Source organism: Mixophyes fleayi, chromosome 10 (assembly GCF_038048845.1).
Source record: "Mixophyes fleayi isolate aMixFle1 chromosome 10, aMixFle1.hap1, whole genome shotgun sequence".
In the NCBI taxonomy this organism is placed as follows: Eukaryota; Metazoa; Chordata; class Amphibia; order Anura; family Limnodynastidae; genus Mixophyes; species Mixophyes fleayi.
This window is the reverse complement of record NC_134411.1, coordinates 98,428,729-98,452,026: the sequence shown is the minus strand read 5'-3', so window position 1 is coordinate 98,452,026 and position 23,298 is coordinate 98,428,729. Positions and strand designations below refer to the sequence as shown.

At 41.4% G+C, this 23,298-nt stretch overlaps 1 protein-coding gene across 1 annotated transcript in view; it reads left to right on the top strand.

Annotated features, from left to right (window-relative positions):
* The window catches only part of LOC142104529 (neural-cadherin-like), a 90,648-nt gene that overhangs the window by 58,306 nt on the left and 9,044 nt on the right, over positions 1-23,298 (top strand). The window contains exons 18-29 of the mRNA XM_075189249.1: positions 290-1,901; positions 5,792-5,885; positions 7,151-7,332; positions 9,871-10,097; positions 11,498-11,775; positions 13,335-13,549; positions 14,247-14,374; positions 16,108-16,235; positions 19,324-19,444; positions 20,049-20,223; positions 21,171-21,337; positions 21,419-21,677. Of these exons, the coding sequence (XP_075045350.1) occupies positions 290-1,901; positions 5,792-5,885; positions 7,151-7,332; positions 9,871-10,097; positions 11,498-11,775; positions 13,335-13,549; positions 14,247-14,374; positions 16,108-16,235; positions 19,324-19,444; positions 20,049-20,223; positions 21,171-21,337; positions 21,419-21,677 (3,586 nt within the window). The remainder of the gene's footprint in view (positions 1-289; positions 1,902-5,791; positions 5,886-7,150; positions 7,333-9,870; positions 10,098-11,497; positions 11,776-13,334; positions 13,550-14,246; positions 14,375-16,107; positions 16,236-19,323; positions 19,445-20,048; positions 20,224-21,170; positions 21,338-21,418; positions 21,678-23,298) is intronic.

Genomic DNA, 23,298 nt, shown 5'->3' with positions numbered 1-23,298 from the left:
CTTGTATTTATTGCCCTGCAATGCTGCATGAACCAGCTCTCCGAGTATAATACAGAGAGCGTAGAAAATTTGTGTCGTATCCAAGGACAACAGGGATAAAGAACTTTGCCTGATATAAACACACACCCAAAAGCACAGAAGTACGGTATAAAGTGATACAATATAAGAGTTGCAGAAGGACCTGTGCAGACCAGTAGATAAGTCATCTGAAAGGCCCCATGCCTGAATTGGAATCATAATCGATAAACTGTTTACATCGTAATGTATATTTCTTGTTATCGCTGCCCAGGTTTCCGCTACTGATCCAGATCATGATGAGCACGGTGGAGTGAAATACTCTCTGCACGGAACCGGTGCCGAGAACGTATTTACCATCGATGAGAAGACGGGGAGTGTCTTTGCTATGAAAACCCTGGACCGCGAGGAACATGCCATTTGGAGATTCGTGGTACTTGCCACTGATGAGGGAGGTGATGGACTCACAGGATTCACAGATGTAATGATTTATGTACAGGACGTAAATGACAACTCTCCCAAGTTCATCTGTCCGTTAAACGTTTGCAATGCTAGCGTGTTCGAACACGCACCACCAAACACCTCCGTTATGGAGATGACTGCCATAGATCTAGATGATAAAAACGATGGTCTAAATGCCATTTTGACCTACTCAATAGTGCCTAATCCATTAGATTTGTTGAGCCTACAAATGTTTACCATAAACCATAATACTGGTACCATTTATACAGCTCATGGTAATCTTGATAGAGAAGAGAATGATTCCTTTTTCCTTCTGGTTGAAGTTAGAGATGGTGGAGGACTATCAACCACTGGTACAGCAACAATCACGATTTTAGACATTAATGACCATGCCCCAAAATTTACTCAAGAGTCTTGGACTGCAGTCATATTGGAGACCAGTGAAGTCCACTCTACTGTCCTACAGGTCTTCGCAACAGATGAAGATGTTGGGGATAACTCTTTACTAACCTTTCACATCATGGAAGGAGATCCAGATCAAAAGTTTTCCATTGAAAGCACTAGGAATAATCACCAGGCGGAAATAAAACTGAAAAAGAAGTTGGATTACGAGAACCCCCCAGATCGTTGGTTTAATCTCACAATCAAAGTGCAAGATCTAAATTTCTCCAGCATTTCCCATTGTTTGATAGAATTACAAGATTGCAATGACCATTCTCCAGTCTTCAGTCCTTCATTGGTGCGCGTGGACCCTTTTTATGAAAATATAACTGTAGGGAGCATAATTACACAAGTTTCGGCATCTGATGCCGATTCTGGAAAAAATGGACAAATTACTTATAGAATTAGACCCGATTCGGATGTTCTGACGGAATTTTCTGTTGATCAAACTGGGTCTGTAATGGTAACAAAATCCCTGGACAGGGAAGTCTTTTCTGAATATACCCTTGTAATTTTGGCTATTGATGAGGGCTCTCCAGCCCAAACTGGCACAGTGACTGTTCTTCTTAATGTGCTGGATGTCAATGATAATGGGCCAGTCTTTGACGGCACGTACAAGCCTGTGGTTTGGGAGAATGCAGCCTGGCCTCAGATTATACGCATGAACAAGAGCTCAAATTTATTGTATGCCGTAGATCTGGACTCTCCGGAGAACGGCCCACCCTTTCATTTCTCTCTGCCTATTGACCAACAGAATGCTTCTGACTTCCGGCTGGTTGACCACGGAGATAACACAGCCTCGATTGAGGCTCTGAGAGTCTTTGACAGAGAACGAGAGAGAGAGTTTCATCTCCCTGTGATTATCACAGACAGCGGGAGTCCACCAATGAGTGCCACGAACGTGCTGACTATAACCATCGGTGATGAGAATGATAATAGTCACAGAGGAGGTCACAAGGAAATCTACATTTACACCCATGAAGGTAAGCCGAAGCTACCTGGTAAAGAGCTTGTAGCAGCCTGAGAACATTTTTACAAATGATTTTAGAATATATGAGGGTTCCAAACCTAAAACCAACCACATTTAGATAATGTAATGATTATTAATGTGCCTGTGTTATATAATAAGTCAAGCATGCATCACATAATGGCCATGTATTATGGTTTTTGGCTACAGTGGTCCAAATTCCAAGGGGTAAATGTATCAAGCTGAGAGTTTTCCGGCGGGTTTGAAAAACCAATCATATTCTAGCTATCATTTATTTTGTACATTCTACAAAATGACAGCTAGAATCTGATTGGATGCTATAGGCAACATCTCCACTTTTCAAACCCGCCGGAAAACTCTCAGCTTGATACATTTACCCCCAAGAATCTTCTGCTTTGTTACAATGTTAGCCAATGTTCTATCGGGTTTTGAGCACCCACCTGGCATTAATCACTAATAAGATGATGCTTTCTACGGCACTAGATGCTTCATCCTCTTCAAAGCTTTCCCAGTCGCTGGGTGTGTACAACCTCTTTAAGTAACTGTTTTATTATGGAGCTGAATTCAGCAGGTTCAGATTGCTGAGGTCCCTGGCTACAGAAATAAATCAATGCTTAATTTATTTTACAAATACATAGCTGGTCTCTAGATGGTTATTATAAAAATGTTTGTATAAAAAAGCAATTATCAGTGAGATTCAAAATGAAGCTCAACATCTGTTTAAAGCCATTTGAACTAGGCTATATTTTAATCTCTTTACGTTTATCTTTTTTTTTATGGATTTTAGTGGGCCTGTGTGCAGAAAGAATGCTTGGACCCACTCTTCCCTTGTTACATATGCTCCCTCACCATCCTGCCATTGCCACACGGGCAAGGGCGGCGAGGGGCGAAGGGGCGCAGGTAAAAAGTACCTGCTTGAGGGCACTGAGTTCCATGTTTAGTGGCGGGAGCCACCAACCTGTTGTGGCCGTGCCCCCTTCGGCAGCTATGGAAGGTGTCCCAGGAAGTTGCTGTACTGCGGCCTGCAAAATGATCTTGGCGGCCTTGCGCATGTGCCCCAAACTACCCTGTAGTGCTCCCTCCTACCTGTTCCTTTTTAATATGGTGGCTAGTCCCTGGGGAGGGACCAGTCACCGGGAAGGATACACAATATCAGGGCTGGTTCCGATAAACCCAGTCTCCATACCCCCTACCACCAAAAAAAAACAAGACTAAACAAAAGTTACTGGTTGTACAACAGTGGGTGCTGGGCGGGCGCATAAGTCAAGGTGGTCGACAATCAGCACCCATGGTCGATGCTCCCAACTAGTTCCTGTATCACTGAGCTAGTAGTGTGAGCCTGGCCCCCTTATTATGGCACGAGCAAGTGAAGCACCTGATGGGATTGATATACTCGGCTCAGTAAGAGAGGAGAGCAGACATACACTGCGTCTGGAAGAGGAGTTAACTTTATAAAACCGTCTGGTTTATAAATCATCACAACCGTGCAAATTATTTTCTATTTTATGTTCAACCACATGAGCTTTTGCCATTATAAAATATGCAAAAAAAAAAAAAAAAGGAATATAGAAAATAAATAGTCCGTAGGAGTGTTAAGTCAGTTCTAGAAAATAACATGACTTATTTAATTCCATATTCTATACACCATACATCCTTCTGGCATTTTAAATTATATCTGTTTTTTTTCTGTCTTTTGAATCACCTAAAATAATGACTCCCTCATCTCATTCCTCTCTCGCTGTTCTTCTGCATGACAGTGAAATGCCTGGGTTTTTGTGTCCCAAATGCATTATTTTGCATTTATTGGCATTCAGATGTAGCGGTCACCCCTTCGCTCGTTCCTCTAATTTACTGAAACCATTAATCTTGATGTTTCGCTCCCTTGGAACGTCAGCCCTGTTTGAAGGATATATTTACTCTAATGGCTGGAGACTGCTGTAATGTGATTCAGTTTTTGAACTCTACTTCAAGCTGATTATACAGAACGCTTTACAGCAACAATACGCTTACTTTTAAAAGAAAGGTCAGCTCACAAACAACATGTTTATTATAGAACTCTGAGACATGGTAAACAGCAAGAGAAGCGTGTGTGTGTATATATATATATATATATATATATTATATACTTTAAGCCTGGATGACGTAAAAGAAAGATAAACAAGAAAGTTTGTTGTGCAGTGCATTCATGTATACACTGTAAGTGGGTTAATGGAATGTACAATATACGAGCTCGGAATCTTTACAATCATGGATTGCTAGTGACAGAATTAGCCGTAAGTAGCTCCTCTCCGGGGTGGACATTGATAGGAATTAATATTATATTATGGGAGCTTTTCGCTGTCACATTGTTTTCACGCTTTGTTGAGCTCATACATTTGGGAAGATAGGGCTGGAACTGGTTACAAGGATATAATGTTATTACATGTAGAGCTTTGTGTCTGTCTGCTAAAATATTATTTTAATTGTAAGGGAATACATTGCTTTTGTACTGCTATTTTGCTGTTGGTTACTGTAACGTCTGGGAGATCAGAACAGATACAGGGGCACATTTATCAATATTCACATAAAGTGAAAAGTAGTTTTCAATCCTTATCGCAATGATAAGGATTGAACTATTTCTCACATTTATGTACAGCCCTGCACAGAAACAGCAGTTCCGAAAAACTGCTGTTTCAGTGATAAAAAAAATCATACTTATCCCCCTCTTCGGAAGCGCTGTCTCCGGGTCTTCTCTTCACTCTTCAATTGCGCATGTCCAGTTCCAAGAACTGGACATGCGCACACAAATCCCCTCTAGAGAGAGCGCGCTGAGTGACAGGGAGGGATCATGTGATCCCTCCACACATGCGCTGTCCAGCTCTGCTCTTTGGAGCAGAGCTGACAGCATCAGCTGGCGTACAATAACATGACAAGTTCCCGAAAAAAATGTTTTTTCGGGACTTGTTAGATTGCGGCCCATTCTGTTGAATGGTGACTGCTCCCAAAAACGAAGAGGAATGCAAAGCAGCAGATACCCATGATATCTGCTGCGATGCACCCTTAATAAATTTGCGGCGGACAGGAGGACACCTTAATGACCCGTTAAAAGCACTATCGTGCTTTATTAAATATGCCCCATAATAAGATGTGAAAGTCAATACAGTATGAAGGAGACAGTGTTTCTGCATAAATGTGACCTATTTTGAAGGTGATGTGATATTGGGACCGCGGCCTCTCTCCGAGCCCTAACGCTGAGCCACTGTCCCTATGGTGTGTAAAAGTTATGTCTTGGTCTCCTATTGGTCTAATTACCCATCCCCAGAGGCAGGGTGTGCTGGGGGTCATCTGACCCCAGGGACGATCCCATAATGGACTACCTTAGGCTGGGTCATTGGACCACCTGCATTTTTTCCTATCGCAAAAGTAATATTCTAAAATCACTGAGTACTCTCTTGATTCTCATTGTCCCCCAACTTCCTTGATTTGTTTTACCATAAGTGACTATTTAAAAACCCACAATGAGGGAAGGGCAAAAAACTAAGAGCATCAGAAATAAAGTTTTCACCCTCCCTCCGCCCTCAGGACCTGTCATTGGCTATCATTGTTTTTCTAATATAATTTTTTTCTACCGTTTTGAATGTTATTCCCCTGATTCAGCAGTGTTATTATGTACCTTAAAAACAGGCCCTGCCCACTGTAGAACATCTCTCCGCTTAAGTGTTCTGTGTGTACCTGCAACAGAATCTGCCAAAGCAAAGCACATCTTAGACAATGATGGTGTACTCATACGAGACGTATTCACATAACAGCAGCAGCAGCAGCTTGTATTACTAGCGCTAATTACCCAGAAGAGCTGTCTTGCAGAAATGATTGGAAATGACCCCGTTATTTGTTTTCTCTGAACAGCTGCTGGAACGCAGGCTGAGATTGGGAAGGTCTTTGCTCCAGATGAAGACGATTGGAACAATAAAACATTCACTGCCGTCTCGGAAATACCTGCGTAAGCTTCAAACTGCAACTCAGTAGCAGGCAGGGAGAGTGTTTCATGTGAAACAAATTCAAGTTACCCATCAATGTGTCTCCCTCATACATCACTGACCTCATCATGAGATACCCATACTCACGCCCTCTTAAATCTGCCTATTGACCTGCTCCTAGCCTTCTCCCTGCTTACCACCTCTCATTCCCCCGCCTGACCAACATTCAAACTTCCCAGCGCTCACTCCAATCCCACCCCATCACTGTAGATTATACTACCCCCACCTGATACTACTCCCTCTGCCCACTAGCTCCTTTCGTTTCAGCATTGCCAACTCCATCAAGACTGTATGCTTTAACGTACAGGGTACTCCCTAGCCTCCGTCTCATGTCTGCACCCCCTTCTCAAACTCCTGTGTATTTCTTCTGTTTTTTATGTCTGACTTGTTATAATGACTGTCCCGCACTGCATTGTGACACAGGACAAATTGATGATGATGATGATGATGTTAATAGGAGACATCAAACATTGCTCCCACCTTAACTTAGAAAAATGACACTATGTATCCTATTGTGTATTAGGATGAAGATACTACATATTATTACTCTATTGTTCTCTAGTAATTCCATACTTTGTGCTATTAACAGAAAATGTTTTCAGTTTGTAACAGCTGCTCATCTTTATTTTTCAACAAATGCTTATAGTCACAGGGGTACGTTACCATCGGAGAACTTGATTTTCTCCATATTGCAGTAAATAGTGGCAGTAGCTATAGTGCTATATATATAGGGGTGAATTGAAATGTCACCTACAGACTGAAGTGGTGAAACAGTGTAAAAGTGGTAACATGAGTGGAATTCGGGTCTATTGTATACGTGGATCACAGAGTTACTGATTTAGGGCACAAACGCCTAAACATTACAATCTCTAATAACCATCCGGACCACATTGTTGCATTTGAGAGCAATCTATTTTTCTTTTCAATTTGTAAATCCACAAAACGCACTAAATTATACAACTCATGCTCCTAATTTTTCATGTTTACATACATAAATAATAACATTATGCCTTCATCTTAACTAGAAAAACCTTTACACAATAGTGTGTTATGTCCACTTAGTTTAATAAACTATAAGAGAACTCTTATTGAAATCATTGACCATTGAACAGCCAGGTTCAATAATTATTAGCATAATGCTCTTATAATTAAACTTTATAAAGACAATCTATGTGGACACTAATAACTCTATATTTTATTATTCCTACTGTGTATAATTTTTGTTTAGCCACTTCCTGTTGGACCATAACACAGGGACTCTACTGGTAGAGAACAGTGACCAAGGAACTTACAATCTAGAGGTAAAAGTTTCAGACGGAATCTGGCCAGATGTTATATCCACCGTGCAAATTCATGTACAGGAGATAAAGAGCGAGGCCATCTACAATTCTGTATCTCTGGCATTAACAAGTAAGGAGTTACATTTTATTAAGAATGTATCACATTCCATCCTGATCTATCGCAGTCCTTTCTGATCCATTGCAGTCCATACTGACCCATCGCAGTCCTTCCTGATCCATCGCAGTCCTTCCTGATCCATCGCAGTCCATCCTGATCCATCGCAGTCCATACTGATCCATCGCAGTCCTTCCTGATCCATCGCAGTCCATACTGATCCATCGCAGTCCATCCTGATCCATCACAGTCCTTCCTGATCCATCGCAGTCCTTCCTGATCCATGGCAGTTCATCCTGATCCATCGCAGTCCATACTGATCCATCGCAGTCCTTCCTGATCCATCGCAGTCCATACTGATCCATCGCAGTCCATCCTGATCCATCGCAGTCCATACTGATCCATCGCAGTCCATACTGATCCATCGCAGTCCTTCCTGATCCATCGCAGTCCTTCCTGATCCATCGCAGTCCTTCCTGATCCATCGCAGTCCTTCCTGATCCATGGCAGTTCATCCTGATCCATCACAGTCCTTCCTGATCCATCAAAGTCCTTCCTGATCCATCGCAGTCCTTCCTGATCCATTGCAGTCCATCCTGATCCATCTCAGTTCATCCTGACCCATCGCAGTCCTTCCTGATCCACCACAGTCCATCCTGATCCATCACATGGTGAGAGTGGGCAATGTAAATGATGTAGGGGATACTGTATCCTATATTTAATATAACAAGAATATTCATAGTAACAAATTAACTTTGTCACCATATAAAGGATGAGGTCAAAGAACTTTTATTCAGGTTAAGAAACCACGCACTGACTTCTAATATCCTTATAATTAAAGCAGTAGAGAATGTTATTTCATAATTCTAACTTTGCATCTTAAAATTAAAAATAAAAATAAGCCAATAAAATATATTAGTTATAACATGACTAAAAAGTAGAAGGAAGTGATATAAAGTGAGGGAGAATGAGGAAATGTGGGTAACTTGGTGTATTATGTACTCCGTTTCAAATATGTTTTGCCAAAATCAAGGAGCCTTATTTTGTGCTTGCCTGAGCCTGTTTGAAGTTAAATCATTGTCTATTTGTCATATAACTGGTTGTTAAAGTGTATTGTGGTTGATTGGAGTTCTGTTGTTTTAGGGTAAAGCTGCTTAGAATGTTATGTCGTAATATAGATTGTTACGTTAAGACCAAAGTGCACTGTGGGTAAAAGTGAGATAATGCTACCTTCGCTGTATGTATTATACTGGTGTGTGAGTCTTACCTGGTGGAGCACGTTTGTCTATTCTACTTGTGTTATTACATAAGTGTTCTCATTCATTGCTGTGTATATTCAATATGCTGTATATTGGACCTGCTCCCAAATCTACCAATATATGAGTCCCGATGCTTATAGTATAATAATGTGTGTATCAAACTACCCCAACGGTGTAAACATTTTTAAAATAAGAATATATGAGAAAGCTTATTCTTTTATCTATAGGTTTTTCGATATTTTTATAAGAATTCTTGCAGAATATGCATATTTATTATCTCTTTTCATTCATTGTTTCTTTTGCTGCGCTATAGAAAATGTTTATCAATCTACTGGGTTCAATCTTTATAAAACTTGCACTGAGCCTAAATCTGAATCCTGGCCAACTGATTGACTCATTGACAAAGACTAATCATTAGGCACAGGGAGAATGTGACCCCTATAATTAGTGTGTGAGCATTTAATTGTGGGTCAGATGACAAGATAGTTTCTTGTTTAAGCTTCTAGTTCAAAGGTGCTGAACAATTTAGTTTTTTTGGCTGGGACCCCAAGTGTCAGTGAGTCATTGCTCTAGGAGCTCAGAGGCTACAGTTAGATATACTGTATAATATTTTGCATGTTTATGAATCAGGAGATCCACAAAACAAATTCTGGGGTCCTGACCCTCAGGTCTCCTAAGGAATGCATAGGGGATAAGTCCGACCTTGCCTTCAACGAGTAAGTTTATCTATACATCCTCTGCAGGGTTAGGCTGGGTGCACACTACAGAAAATTTCTCCCGATGCGATATAGTTAGAGATTTTACCTACGACTGAAGGGGAGGGGGATACCTTCAGATCTGTGCATCTTCATCTTTCATAACCATCGACTGAAAAGATGGTGACTCTGCACACTCCGTAGAGATCTATGGACACTGCAGGTCCTGAGAGCGTACACACTGCAGAATTGGAACGACATCGTTCCGTCATTTATAGAGATTTTTAGCCCAGTTTAAAAAGCAAATGAAACAATATGATGAGCTTTGTAACAAACATTGTTCATCGTTTGAGCGTACACACTAAAGCGATATCGGGCCAAACGATCGTTTATCACGTGATTGACCCGATAATCGGCTGAAAACACTGTAATGTGTACCCAGCTAGAAGCTAGAATAAATAAATTGTGTACTATTCAAATATTATGGGCTTACTATTTGCCAATATTAATTAGTGTATCAGTTCATTACAAGTCCATCTCCATACATACTGTACTAGTCTTGTATGTATTCCGCGCCTTTAATAAACCTATTTTCTCAGATGTCACAGCGGAAGAGTTTATACAAAAGGATGAACTTGGAGCAAGCAAAGAAGACCAGCTGAGGAGGGTCCTGGCAGACGTGGTCCTGGCTCTCCCAGAGAACGTCCACATCTTCAGCCTGAGTAGTGAAGGGCGAGTGACAGAACTGAGACTGGCGGTCCTGGGCTCCTCCTCCTACCACAAAGCTGAGCGATTGCAGAGTGCGATTGTCGCACACAGAGAGAAGGTGGGTTCTGTGCAGCTGATGTGAACTTCAACCACGTTTCTGAGAGAAGTTGTTTTACTTGTACACAATACTGAGCCCCCGTGGTCTCCAGTACTGGATACAACTGGGATGTTATGGTATAAATGTTTTTGTTTTTTTTATTGTATTTATTTAATTGTATCAGATAGCAACACTCAACCCATAAAGAAACACAATGTTAACAGTCTATAAAAATGAGAATAGATTTTTTGTGTTTTTTTTTTTATTAATTTCTTTATGACAAGATTTCAGCTGACCACAGGGTACAGTAAAAGGAAGGAGAACTGAAGGATTAGGGTTCAATAACAGTACAGCTCCTACAGGGAAATAAAGGAAGCAAACTAAAAAAACAATGTTTACTAGGTTAAACAAAACAATATTGAATAAATCAAATAATATAGGGGGCGAAGACTTATTGTGGCGATACTAGAGATCTACAAATATACAGTAGATCTAATATGCTTTATTATAGCTACAGCACTCCCCATTCCCGCTCAAGAAAATAAATAGTTATATTCTCTTAAGGGATGGGAGCAGTTTATCGAGCAGACTATATATAGTACTACTTTCCTATTATGCCATTTCTTACCCTGCATCAGACAAAGGTTTGTTAACTTTTAATTCACACCAGTGGAGACTGGCACAGCGCCATCACTAGGCGGGTAGGAGAGAGACTGATCTGCAGCAGGGTCAAGCTAAAAAGAAGTCCACTTCACACTATCCAATGCTTTTTCAGCATCCAAAGAGAGGAGCATCACAGCAAAACCATTTGACCATGCATAATGAGCTAGCATCTGTATTGTACACATTGCTTCTCCATGAAGTCATCCGCTATCACCGAAACCCACAGTGTTCCGTTACTTGGAACATTCTACCAGCACCAGAGTAACAAGACACCCAGCGGAAGGGAAATGTGTCGGTCCTCCACTGTTGTTCCACAGTCCTCTTTTATGTCCGTTCTTAAATGTGGCTCAGATCGAGGAATGACTGGGGTGTAAAATTAGGGGTTAGAGAACTAAAGTGCTGAAGAGATGAGATAAACAAGGAAGTAATGTGAATGTAGTCACATCTGGGAAGAATAACATGATATGTAAGTAGTGTTTGAAGTACTACTGACTTGGAGAACGTTAATTCAGGGCGACGGCTCCACTTTACCTGGATGTGAAGTTTACATGTAAGGAAAAGACATGATGATGTGTTCAGTCAGGCTAGCGTTAGAAGACTTGGCAAATGTGAGAGTTGTCTTTGTCACATGAATAATGTATCTGACTGTACATAGTCGTACACCACAATACCATTTGTCTGCTGACATAAAATCTATCCTTTCACTTCGGTGACTGTTCTCCTCTTTAAACATGGTCTCTTTCTCTCTTCCCCGTCAGATCCAGGCAGCGGTGCAGACAGAACTATTCCCGGGAGAAGCAGACTTCTGTCTACGAGCAGTGTGTTTGAGGGAAGGTGGCTGCACCCACCATAATGCAATCACAGACTCCCCGAAACTTGTAGATGGTGGCAGCACCTCCTTTGTTTCAATCATCCACAACTTGAGTGCAGCATGCCGGTGTCCATGGTCTGGACGGGCTCGACGTTCCTGCTCCTCTTTGCCCCAAAACCCATGTCTAAACGGAGGGACGTGTGTAGACACTGCTAGTGGATTCAGGTAAGTGGTTTGGTATATAAGAGCGAGGTTGTACCATATAAGTATATAGAAAAACAAGTCTAATTCAGCACTGGTCAGAAGGTAGCACCATGAAGCCCACCCTACACAATTTCTGACTTGGCTCATTTTGTGGCTCCCTAGGTGTTGTGAAACTACAAGCCCCAGCATGGTCTGCCAGCAGACAGCCAGCCGATAGCTGGCAAGCTATGCTGGGACTTGTAGTGTGACCACACTTGGAGAGCCACTGGTTGGCCAGACTTAAACCAGACAAGATCCCAATGATGGCTGCCAGGATCCACTAAAGGATAGGAGCTAAAGTAAGTATAAAATAGAATACAAATAACTGTGATATATTAAAGCACAAACACATTGTGTTGCCCATCTTCAGAATCTAGACCGTGTACGGCATAGTTGTCACTTACCGTACGCCATATATTGCAGCATTTAAATGTGTGCAACGCATTCCACCAGAGCTATTCACATAGCAACAAATAAAATTTGAGACAGCGCACAAAAGCCACTAAATAAAAACAGGACTGGTCCTAATAAACTCAAAGATCCGTGGATAATAGATTTAACTATATTTATTCACAAAATTACATGAATTTGGCATACAAACCAGAGCTCTTGTATAAAATCCTTGTTAAAACAAGAACATAAGCTATATGGCCAATTGACAACACCTACGATGAGCAGTGATCATCAGTGACCGCGTCGTATTGTCCATTAGTAAGAGGACATGTTTGTTGGAAATGGTTAAACCCAGCGAGCAGGACTAGAATTTAGGCAGTTTTTAGAAGAGATATTGCATGAGTTGGATACGTACATTAATTTGGTGGTACACTAGAATTGTAAGGGCCATGTTTTATAGAACATTGATTCATACACATGACGGACTGTTATAAGAGGTAGCAGTAATACAGAAGGAGGTTGTGAGCAGCTCTCAGACGTTAGAGGACGCTCATAATGGTTCAGTGGTCAGATTATCGAAACCTTTCATCATGTACCTTTATCTTCCATCTCTCGTACCAGGCTGCCAAACGCACTAAGGGTATATATACAAAAGTATTTCTGTTTCTCTACTACTGCTTTTCCCAAATTCCCAGCTGAGCTTACCAGATGGATTAAAACATGCAAATCTCATCATATAGACTTATAATATTCTTAGTTCCTATTTCAATAATTCCCTTCGAAACATCCTTGTTTATTTATAGCAAACTGCTCTGCGCTGTAAGACTTGCAAATATGTTTTATAGAAAGCTAAGGGGGGGAGGATTACAGGAAAAGAACCGACAGATGGAAGAGTAATTTGTATTTATTAAATGCCGTGCTACAAGAAAAGGTGCTTGTGTAACTTATGCGGTGAAGGCATCGCTATAATCCTGCCATAAATCTCATTGCAACAGTTTAACAAGTTGCAAATGCAATTCTGCTAAATCTCCTTTTGCATATCGGGTTGTAAAAACGAGTCTGAGTTGAAGAAATAAAATATAGGAGCAATTTGAACGCTTGTAAATTTTGAGGATGTTTAATGTGTGTTGATTTTGACCCGTGTCTAGGTGTCGCTGCGTCCCCCAGTTCAGTGGACCGTTGTGTCAACAGACTCTACGTGGCTTCCGTGGCGATGGACACGCCTTCTATTCACCGATCAGAATTTGCCCTGAAAGTCATCTGTCTGTAGAGTTTATAAGCGGTGAACCCCATGGGGTGGTCTTATATAATGGACCACTGTCCAATCAGCCACCTGGAAATGAAGAATATTTCTTGTCTATTGGTACGTCGGGAAAATGTGTCAAACTAGATTACAAATGTATCTGTTTCTCCATCTAACATATTCTTTCTATATATGTGTTGTTTAATTCTGTAACGCTACATTAACCGCATATAGTTTACATATACAGTGCATGTTTGTGGCTTATAGACAATTCTAGGGCAGGGCAGTGTGATTGTTTACTAACAAAGTGAAAATGAGGCTATATCTCAAAAGAACAAACCAGAAATTTGCTTTCATAGGGGAAAATTTAGTTGGTGCTAGGCACCGCCGCAATATGTCTGGCTGCGCAAATTGCCGTCCAATACGGTACAGAATTTCCGCTCATTCTCTCCTTGCAGCTCTATGGGATATGAAGGAAAACAAGTGGAAATTTAAGGAAAATCTCCAATGTGTCGTTACGGACTGTTGTGGGGACATATCGCATCACCTCGCATCTAATTGAACCCCACACCCCATAGACTAACATCCACTAAATAAATCAAAGCTAATTGCTGAACAATTACTGTAGGTTACTATACATTTAAATAGAACCCCCAGTGTCTGTTAAGTAACCGTCGGAATGGTTGAGCACCTGCTGGGCAGATAGGGTATTGCAACAAAAACCGACAGGCAGTTTTCTTGTCTAAGTGAGATTCCAGGTATAAATAAATGGTCCCCTTATCAAAGTGATGTAATATCGGTCTTGGTGTCTCACTAGATATTGTGCGGGGTGAACCCAGGCTGAAGATTGGACACATCTACGATGCTCTACAATTACAGCTACCCCAGGCAGTAAATGTGACTGATGGGAGGTGGCATCGGATCGATGTGAGACTGAAGAAAAAGGTTCATTTCTATCTTACTAAATAAAGTGACTTTATTGTGGCTTTAAGGTAACAGAATAAATTGCATTCTTCATTTTTAATTTAATTTCTTACATTCAAAGCCAAACTGGCATCCTTGCTGCCCATAGACATAATATGCATATTGGTAAATACAGAGGAGTGACCGTTTCTCCCTGTTCCCTAACCTCAAACACTCTACAGCTTTTTGGCTAGTGTACTAATAGTGACCACAATGGTACTCCCAACATTGGAAGTACCAGTGAACTTGCTCAGTACCTTTTTTTTTTAAATAAACTCCACTCAAAAATGGTGATGTCATTATACTGAATATTGCAACTTAATAGAATAACTCCAGGTAGTTGGAGTAGGACTGTTGTCTGAAATTGCCTATTGAAGACTAAGAAATAAACTGTTGCTGTCATTTGACAAAGGTTGCTAATAACAGTCTCTCATTAGCAACATCTGCAACCATGAAAAAAAAAGCATCTGGATTTTACTGATTGTTTCCAAGTTTGCAGATGTTACTAAGGAGAGTCGGTTATTCACAACCTGTCAAATAGCAGCAGCAAGAAGTTTCTGAGCCTTTAACAGGCGATTTTGGGTGAAGTCCTATATCAAGTAGCAGGAGCTATTCCACAAAGCTGGAAGCAACACAATTTAAACAGGCAAACTTATTTTGATTGGAGATTAATCAATTAATTAAATATCCTTTTTATCTCCCCAGTTACAGTTCAAAAACAATAATTGCATGAAAAAAATGTTTACTCTTCTAATACTTGACTCTAAAATAGTTTCCCGACTGTATAGTTCACCGTGAAGGAATATTTTGGGTTTCCCTAAGGGTCATTTCCAAACTGCAAAAAGTGTGCCTACTTGTCCAAAGAAAACAATTGAACTGCGCATCAACCAAATAAATATGCTTTATCCTGTCGAAGCAGCTAAATTCGATTATGCAAGGTGATCCAAACCTGCATTAAGGTATAGAAAATATTGGAGAACCAGCGCTAATAAGACAGTTGGGTATGACAGTAAGATGTCTAAATAGTATATGACTGATGTTTAAATGAAAAAGGGTGACTTTAATTCCACACTCAAATGTAGAAAAAAAACACATAATATAGTACGAATCAAAAAAAGCAATCAAAAAACATTACCAAAAAGAGACAAACAAAAACAAACATAACCAATTATCTATTAGCGCTGGTTCTCCAATATGTAAGAATTTTAGGTTTTCTCCTGAAATATTGCTCATTTTAGGTACAATTATCCTGAGAGTGAGGGGACAAGGGGGTCTTTATTATATGTAGCAATTCCGTGTTTAAAGATTTCATTACATTGGTCGTAGGGCACCTAGAAATATGCAATCCCACAGAAGTGGGACTGAAAAATGCAAATTGTGCCCGTTAAAAGTATAGGATGAGAACCAGTACCTCAGTCCCCTGTCCCCACACTCACCCCTTCTCTAACACTGGCTCACATAGGGGCTGTAGATGGGGATGGAACAGAGCCACGTTTTCCCCTGGGCCCAGGCTGTTGCCCTATTTTATTTGGCCCCCAGGTATGTTTTTTTTGCACTCCTGCTAGGAACATCCCTAATCTGCCTCCTTTATTCATTGCCGACCTGTAAAACTGGGTCCAATTGTGGAAAGAACATCTTCACATCACAAAGGAACATTTTCACTGTGGTATTGCACTTTTTTGGTTCACAAATCACCATTCTTATATTTGTTACAGGAAGTAACGTTCACTCTGGACCGCTGTAGCTCAGTCGTCATTATAGAAGAGGAGGGCGTAGGGAAAAGTTTACTATCGGAGGATCGGAAAGGTTGTGAAGTCCGAGGAGCGATGGCCCAGGCCTGGCGGTAATGTGAAAACTGATTACATATACAAACATTTATTATTTTAGAAATTTTTGCGATGAGCTTCTCATTCTTCTCCGAAAAACCACGGTCATGGCGACCATTTCTCTTTTTAAACCATTAGAATCCTGTTTTGTCTGCCATCTCTCATTTGCATACTTGGAAAGTGCGATATACTTGGATATATGGACCATCCCTGAATTGATCATTTTATTTTGCTCATTTGAATCACTTATATCTTAAAATGTAGAATTGTGACCTGTGAAATAAGACCTGACGTCTCCACACTGTTTTAAGTGTCTACTTACATTGATTTATGTGTCCATATGCGCTTCCACTATAGAATACACCTAGACAGAGTGATGCCCCTGAATCTATGCCCTACAAATGTTATCCTTGTAATATACAATATAGACAAAGATTTGTCAACTTTGTTTTTTAGCCTGACCACTTTATGCTGGTAAATTTATTTGCCAACTACCACCTAATCATCATCAATTATTTATATAGCGCCACTAATTCTGCAGCGCTGTACAGAGAACTCACTCACATCAGTCTCTGCCCCATTGGAGCTTACAGTCTAAATTCCCTAACTAGGGTCAATTTTTGATAGCTGCTAGTTAACCTACTAGTATGTTTTTGGAGTGTGGGAGGAAACTGGAGCACCCGGAGGAAACCGACGCAAACACGGCAAGAACATACAAACTCCTCACAGATAAGGCCATGGTCGGGAATCGAACTTATGAGCCCAGAGCTGTGAGGCAGAAGTGCTAACCACTGAGCCACTGTGCTGCCCAATGTGTTTAGTTATACCAAGTATACACTATATTTTCGATCAAACAGTCACGTATGTCTTTAAAAGTTTAAAAATAACCTCTTTTGGTTGTTCTGAATTTGACTTACATTTTTACCAGTATCATCATCATCACCATTTATATATATATAGCGCCACTGATTCCGCAGCGTTGTACAGAGAACTCATTCACATCAGTCCCTTCCCCATTGGGGCTTACAGTCTAAATTCCCTGACACACACACACACACAGACAGACTAGGGTCAATTTTGATAGCAGCCAATTAACCTACCAGTATGTTTTTGGAGTGTGGGAGGAAACCGGAGCCCCCGGAGGAAGCCCACGCAAACACGGGGAGATCATACAAACATTAAGTACCGGTTAGGTTTCACAACTCAGGGCATGTCCCGAGCTTCTGAAGTTCTTAGCCACTGCCAACACCCCCTTCCCTTCCCTGGGGACCCTTCTCAATTGCCGCCAGCACCCAATCACCACCTCTGTGTTGTACAGAGCCGTGGTGAAGGGGACATGCCTCCCAAAATTGTCAGCAAGTGTGACCAAATATCCTGGCTGCCGGAATGGTGGGACCATACCCCAGGATCAGGACATTTGGGAGATATGTATGATGTGTATGTTAAAGAGCGCAATACTATACTGTAGCAGTGTCCAAAAGTACGCACATTACGTGGCCATACTATAGTCTGTATCACAGGATAAGCACAATATGTTCATTTTAAAAGCTGTAAAAGGACTAGTTATGAAGAAGACGTATTACCATAATCTCAATTGTTGCATGGAATTAGAAGTATAATTTGTGTGATATTACATCACATTATTAGAGTTTGTCTGTAGAACACCCATGTCACATGTATGACCGGCTGCTTCACACGTGTGGGTTATTTAAGTTCCACTTTGAAAATGCTATTTATATCAGCAGATGGCCTCAGTTATCGCACATAAATTGGTAAAATGTAAATAATATGTGCGCATACTAATCCTGTGCCGGGTAAGTAAAAGGCACAGGGGGAGGGCAAAAATCCGTCTTGGTGGCTGGCACTGGGCATGCCTCCGCCGGATACTAACAAGTGCCAGCCGGCACTGCTGACCAAGAAGTGGATCAAAGATGGCTCCCCGGGCATGTAAGGGGAGCCATCCAAACACAGGAGCACAGGAGGGGTGTAAATTATGGATATAGATTACAGAAGCATTTTTTTTGTAAATGAACAGTAATACAACAAGTGTCATAGCTGCATCTACAAATATACACAACATGCTTAATAAGAACATTCTCCTGTCAAATACACTGCTTCCTGCAGACATCTCCCAACCTCCTGCCATTGTCCTGGAGGTATGACTTATAGATCCTTCTAAGTGGGTAAAGGAGCATGGAGGGACGTGACAAAACGCAGTTCTCGCACCTGGATTACTGTGTACAATTCTAGAGGCCATATCATCAATAAGACAAACTATTCAGTGAAGGGCTTCTAAAATGATGCATGTGTTATATAACAAAAATTATCAGGAGAGACCACATGCTAAGTATTGCACTGCTCTGAGGACAGAGGGGAGTGATAGAAACGTAAAGATATTAATAGTTCAGGATGGCCGTATTCTTTACAATAAGAGGATTCTTAGAATAACGGGACACGTTTGGAGGAAAAAAGACTGAAATGTAATATAAGGAAGAACTTTTTTTTTTTTTTTCTTTTTTTTTACCAAAAGAGTGATAGATTCATGTAATAATATTTCATTGTTCGTGGTAAGGAATCATACCCCTCTCCCCCAGAAGGTACCACCCTATTTGTGTCTCCCCCTTCTTTTAGGATGTACACTCTCAGGAGCAGGGCCCTCTTTCCTTGTGTGCTCCTCCTACTATTCCATCACCCTCTGTATCTCTTGGCCTGCTTCCCTAGCCCTGTTGTCTTAAGCTCAGTCCTACTTCCCACTGATTACTACCCTCACTCTCGCTCACTGTCCCTCATATAATTTGATCTACATTACGGTGTTTCCTTTATATTGATTCAGTATGTCTGGTCTTTGTATATTGTTCTTCATGTATCATGTTATGTGTTATGGATCGCTTTCTGTATATGTCATGTACTGCGCTGCGGACCCTTTGTGGCACAATATAAATAAAAGATAACACTAATAGGTTGTATAATAAGTGCATCATATAAAGCCTTTCATCAAGGAGTCTCAGCTGACCATTGAGAGTTTTCTAACTATGCGCCAATGAATTGATATAACTTTGAATTATCCAAGAAACATTGTATCATTCTTCATCGTTGTCTTTAAAGGTTTTGGAATCCGCATCATGTCCTACAGCTGGGGGGGATTAAAGTGTCTCCTCATTCACTCTCTCACATGAGCCAACCTCATTTCAAAGGATGTCTGCGTAATCTTGTAGTCAATAAGAAGGTGAGCGAGACCTAATTCTTATATCGTGTTTATACATTAAAATGTGGCAATCCAGATTTGTTGTCACCCAACCTCAACTTTCATGGGAAATTTTCAAACTCTTATTTTATAGTAGGATTGCGTTTATAAATACAGCCAAACCAATAGGAAACCGGGAGATCACTGGCATAATCGTACTTACTGAGCACAGATTCATTTACGTAGACGCCTAAGGTCCCAGCGCCGGCTGCGTCATCAGAAACGTGTGTGACTCTGGGTACACTGTAATCCTGTATTCTCTGGTTCTGCGTTGAAGGCTGTCTTGGGAACCATCTAGAAGAATGTAACAAAAAAAAAGAATTGGGGTTAAATTTTTAATTCCACACTAATTGTAGCCCAAAGCTGGTGCCCTACATTGTGATCCTATTATTTCAGACATCAGCAACAGTATCACTCCCCAATTTGGCCACACACGGTTATGATTGTGATCGGGTCACATGCAGTGTTAATTTGTTTAGTTTTTTTTATTTTCTGGACTATTTGAATCTAGGTTAGAAATGATAGATGCTGATCTCCTGATCATACAACATACACAATCTACTTGTATGTGCTCTGTATTTCTCAGGTATATGACCTCGCAGCTCCTCTGGAGTCTGTCGGCAGCTCTCCCGCCTGTGCGGTCTGTGAGGTCACCAGATCGCCATCTGCCCTGTGTGAGACCCCGTCCAGTTGTACTGGAGAATTTGGAGTTCCCGGCTGTGACTGCCTTTCCGTCTCCAACAAACATGAGTGTGAGAAAGGTACTGTCCAATGACTGTGACATTATGCCTGGCGACAGCACTTAAATTTATTGCTGAAATTGCAGGGTTTGGAATAAAGATGATAGAAAGGTTCATATAGCAAGTTCTTGTGTACTGGGCCCCTCCCACGTGTGTATATGTACAGAATATACATGTGGAACATTCACCCATTTCATATGTTGGCATCAGAAAGTTCAGTGCAAAATTTCCTGATCTGTCCACTCGTGTGATTATTATTGTGAGGACAGGGCTGCATGTGACAGGGGCAGTGACATGATGTGAGGAGGGGAATGGAAGCAGCAGGAAGTCACAGTCTGAGAGTTATATAGTGGAAGGGGCAGGGTCCCCCAGCAGCACAGAGTACATCAAGAGATGAGTGATGTGTTAGTGAGGACAGGGCTGCATGTGACAGGGGCAGTGACATGATGTGAGGAGGGGAATGGAAGCAGCAGGAAGTCACAGTCTGAGAGTTATATAGTGGAAGGAGCAGGGTCCCCCAGCAGCACAGAGTACATCAAGAGATGAGTGATGTGTTAGTAAGGACAGGGCTGCATGTGACAGGGGCAGTGACATGATGTGAGGAGGAGAATGGAAGCAGCAGGAAGTCACAGACTGAGAGTTATATAGTGGAAGGAGCAGGGTCCCCCAGCAGCACAGAGTATATCAGGAGATGAGTGGTGTGTTAGTGAGGACAGGGCTGCATGTGACAGGGGCAGTGACATGATCTGAGGAGGGGAATGGAGGCAGCAGGAAGCCACAGACTGAGAGTTATATAGTGGAAGGAGCAGGATCCTTCAGCAGCAGAAAGTAGTGATGTGGGACCAAATAAATCTGATCCAGAAAGAATTGGTAAAGAAATCTGCATATTAAACAAAGATTGCACATCCAATTTATTTTTATTAATAATTTGTGCATTGTCCTATCTTCTATTGCAAATGTTTTTGCAGGTGTTATGGAACATTTCTTCCAATCCGGAAGTTTTATCCAGTACAGATTTCCCCGAACGCTGCACCCACAAAGGACACACTTCCAGACCATGGTGCGAACACGACAATCCAACAGCGTTATTCTGAGCCTGTCCACAAGAGACCAGACCGAGTACATCATTCTGCAGGTAGCAGGCGTTACAATGTAACCCAGTGTCCGGGGTTTTAATTCCGTTTGATCGTTCCATGTTGAACATCTCTCTCACTAGGTTGTGCAGGGGATCCTGGCAGTTTCCTATAATATCGGCGATGGCGATTACGTAGTGAAACTCCCCGGTCACAGGATTGATTCCGGGGAGTGGAATGAAGTCCGTGTGGACAGAGTGCAAAATGAGTTCACGCTTAGCGTGAATGGAGGAGGGGAACACGAAGAGATCACGGCGGCACATGGGACGTACAAAGAGATTAAAGTGGATCCAAACAGCATAATCCTCGGAAATGGGATCCTGCAAGAGCTGAGTTTCCACGGTAAAGTTCACATTCATTTGTATCCTCTCACAAGTCATTTCTTTTAAAGTCATTTAAACCCACTGTCAGTGCAGGGTGTCAGGATATCCTGAAAAGGGTTACATGATCATTTCATCAGTGATTTAATCTCTGGGGGTAACGCTGTATGGTAATGAGTTAAATTTGGGTGTCTGCATTTGGGAAATTGTCCTCTTCCTGTTACGACAACGAACAGCGTATGGGGTGAGAGACATTATGTATATATTGGCTGGAGACTGGTGGTAAACAGATTATTTTTTAATAAGATGGCGCAATAACAGTTGTATCCATAGCAACTAATCTGCTTCACTGCTTTTACTTTGAGTTTCGCTATTATAATGGTTGCTAGGGGTTACAGCACATTTGTATCTTGTTACTAAGATCATTCTAATGCCACCTATGTAGACTCCCATACAGTAATATTTCTATATTTGAGTTATGAATAAATATTTATCCAATAATAATAATCTTATGCCACTGTTGTCGTACCTTGTGTTACAGTCTGAACTGACCTTTTCTTTGCCATTGTGTTTCTGGGAGGTTTGTTTTGTGTAGAGAAGAACCACCAGTTGTCTTTATTTGAAACCACACTTGCCTACTTTTTGAACCCCGGAGGGGAGGTACAAGGGACAAGTGCAGCGGTGTGACAACGCTACTTGTGCCATCACGGCCCTCTGCCCACTGTGCAATAACGCAATTTGTCAGATCACATCATCAAGGCCCATTTCAGACATAAGCAGAGTGGAACATGGAACTTGAGGGAGGTCTACTGTGCCTGGAGCCCGGGGTGATACCCCAAAGTTTGGGAGTCTGCCAGACATTCTGGGGAGTAGTCAAATAATTTAAACTCGACAAAGAGAATTCCAACGGTATCAGGTATTATAATATCCCCAGGAACTTTGAAAGTGTATATATATATATATATATATATATCTACAGGACCTGATTAAGGTTTCTGGCTGCCCTAGGCTAATATACCTGTAGCACCCTCCCCCCCCCAATGTATTGTCAGATGGGAATACTCCTGAATCTGAATGTTCAGAAGTATTCTCCAGCGTTAAAATTTAGACAGATTGTGCCATTGTCACTTACCTGTTCTTGCTCTTCTTTCTTGCTGGTTCTTGCAGCTTTGTTGTCTTCTCGCTGACTTCTGGAAAGTTGGGGTCCTGTTTTAAAAATGCAAACATTGTATTATAATGCAAATGTTAACAAACCCTTAATGATTAGGCCCAAAATACTCCATTATGGCCAGATAAAACTACCCCATTTGTACAATATCTGAACATTTGTGGTCAATCAAATACAAACCTCTACCAGCCCTATCTCACTAATATTTAGTATTTTAGTGATCACTGAGACCACAGACAGTATCCATGTTACCGCCACCACACAATAAAGAGATCATACCCATCCAAGCTGCTCTATTTTTTTTAAATACCCCCCTCAGTCATTCCTTACCTCCCACCCTGCATCCATTCCCCCCCAGCAGCTATTTTTGCACACACACATACACACTCCCCTGCAGCTATTTCTTCCACCCCTCCTCCTCAACTCACTTACCTCATTACAGCAGTCATCCCCTTCTACCACAGGCAGCTTGCAG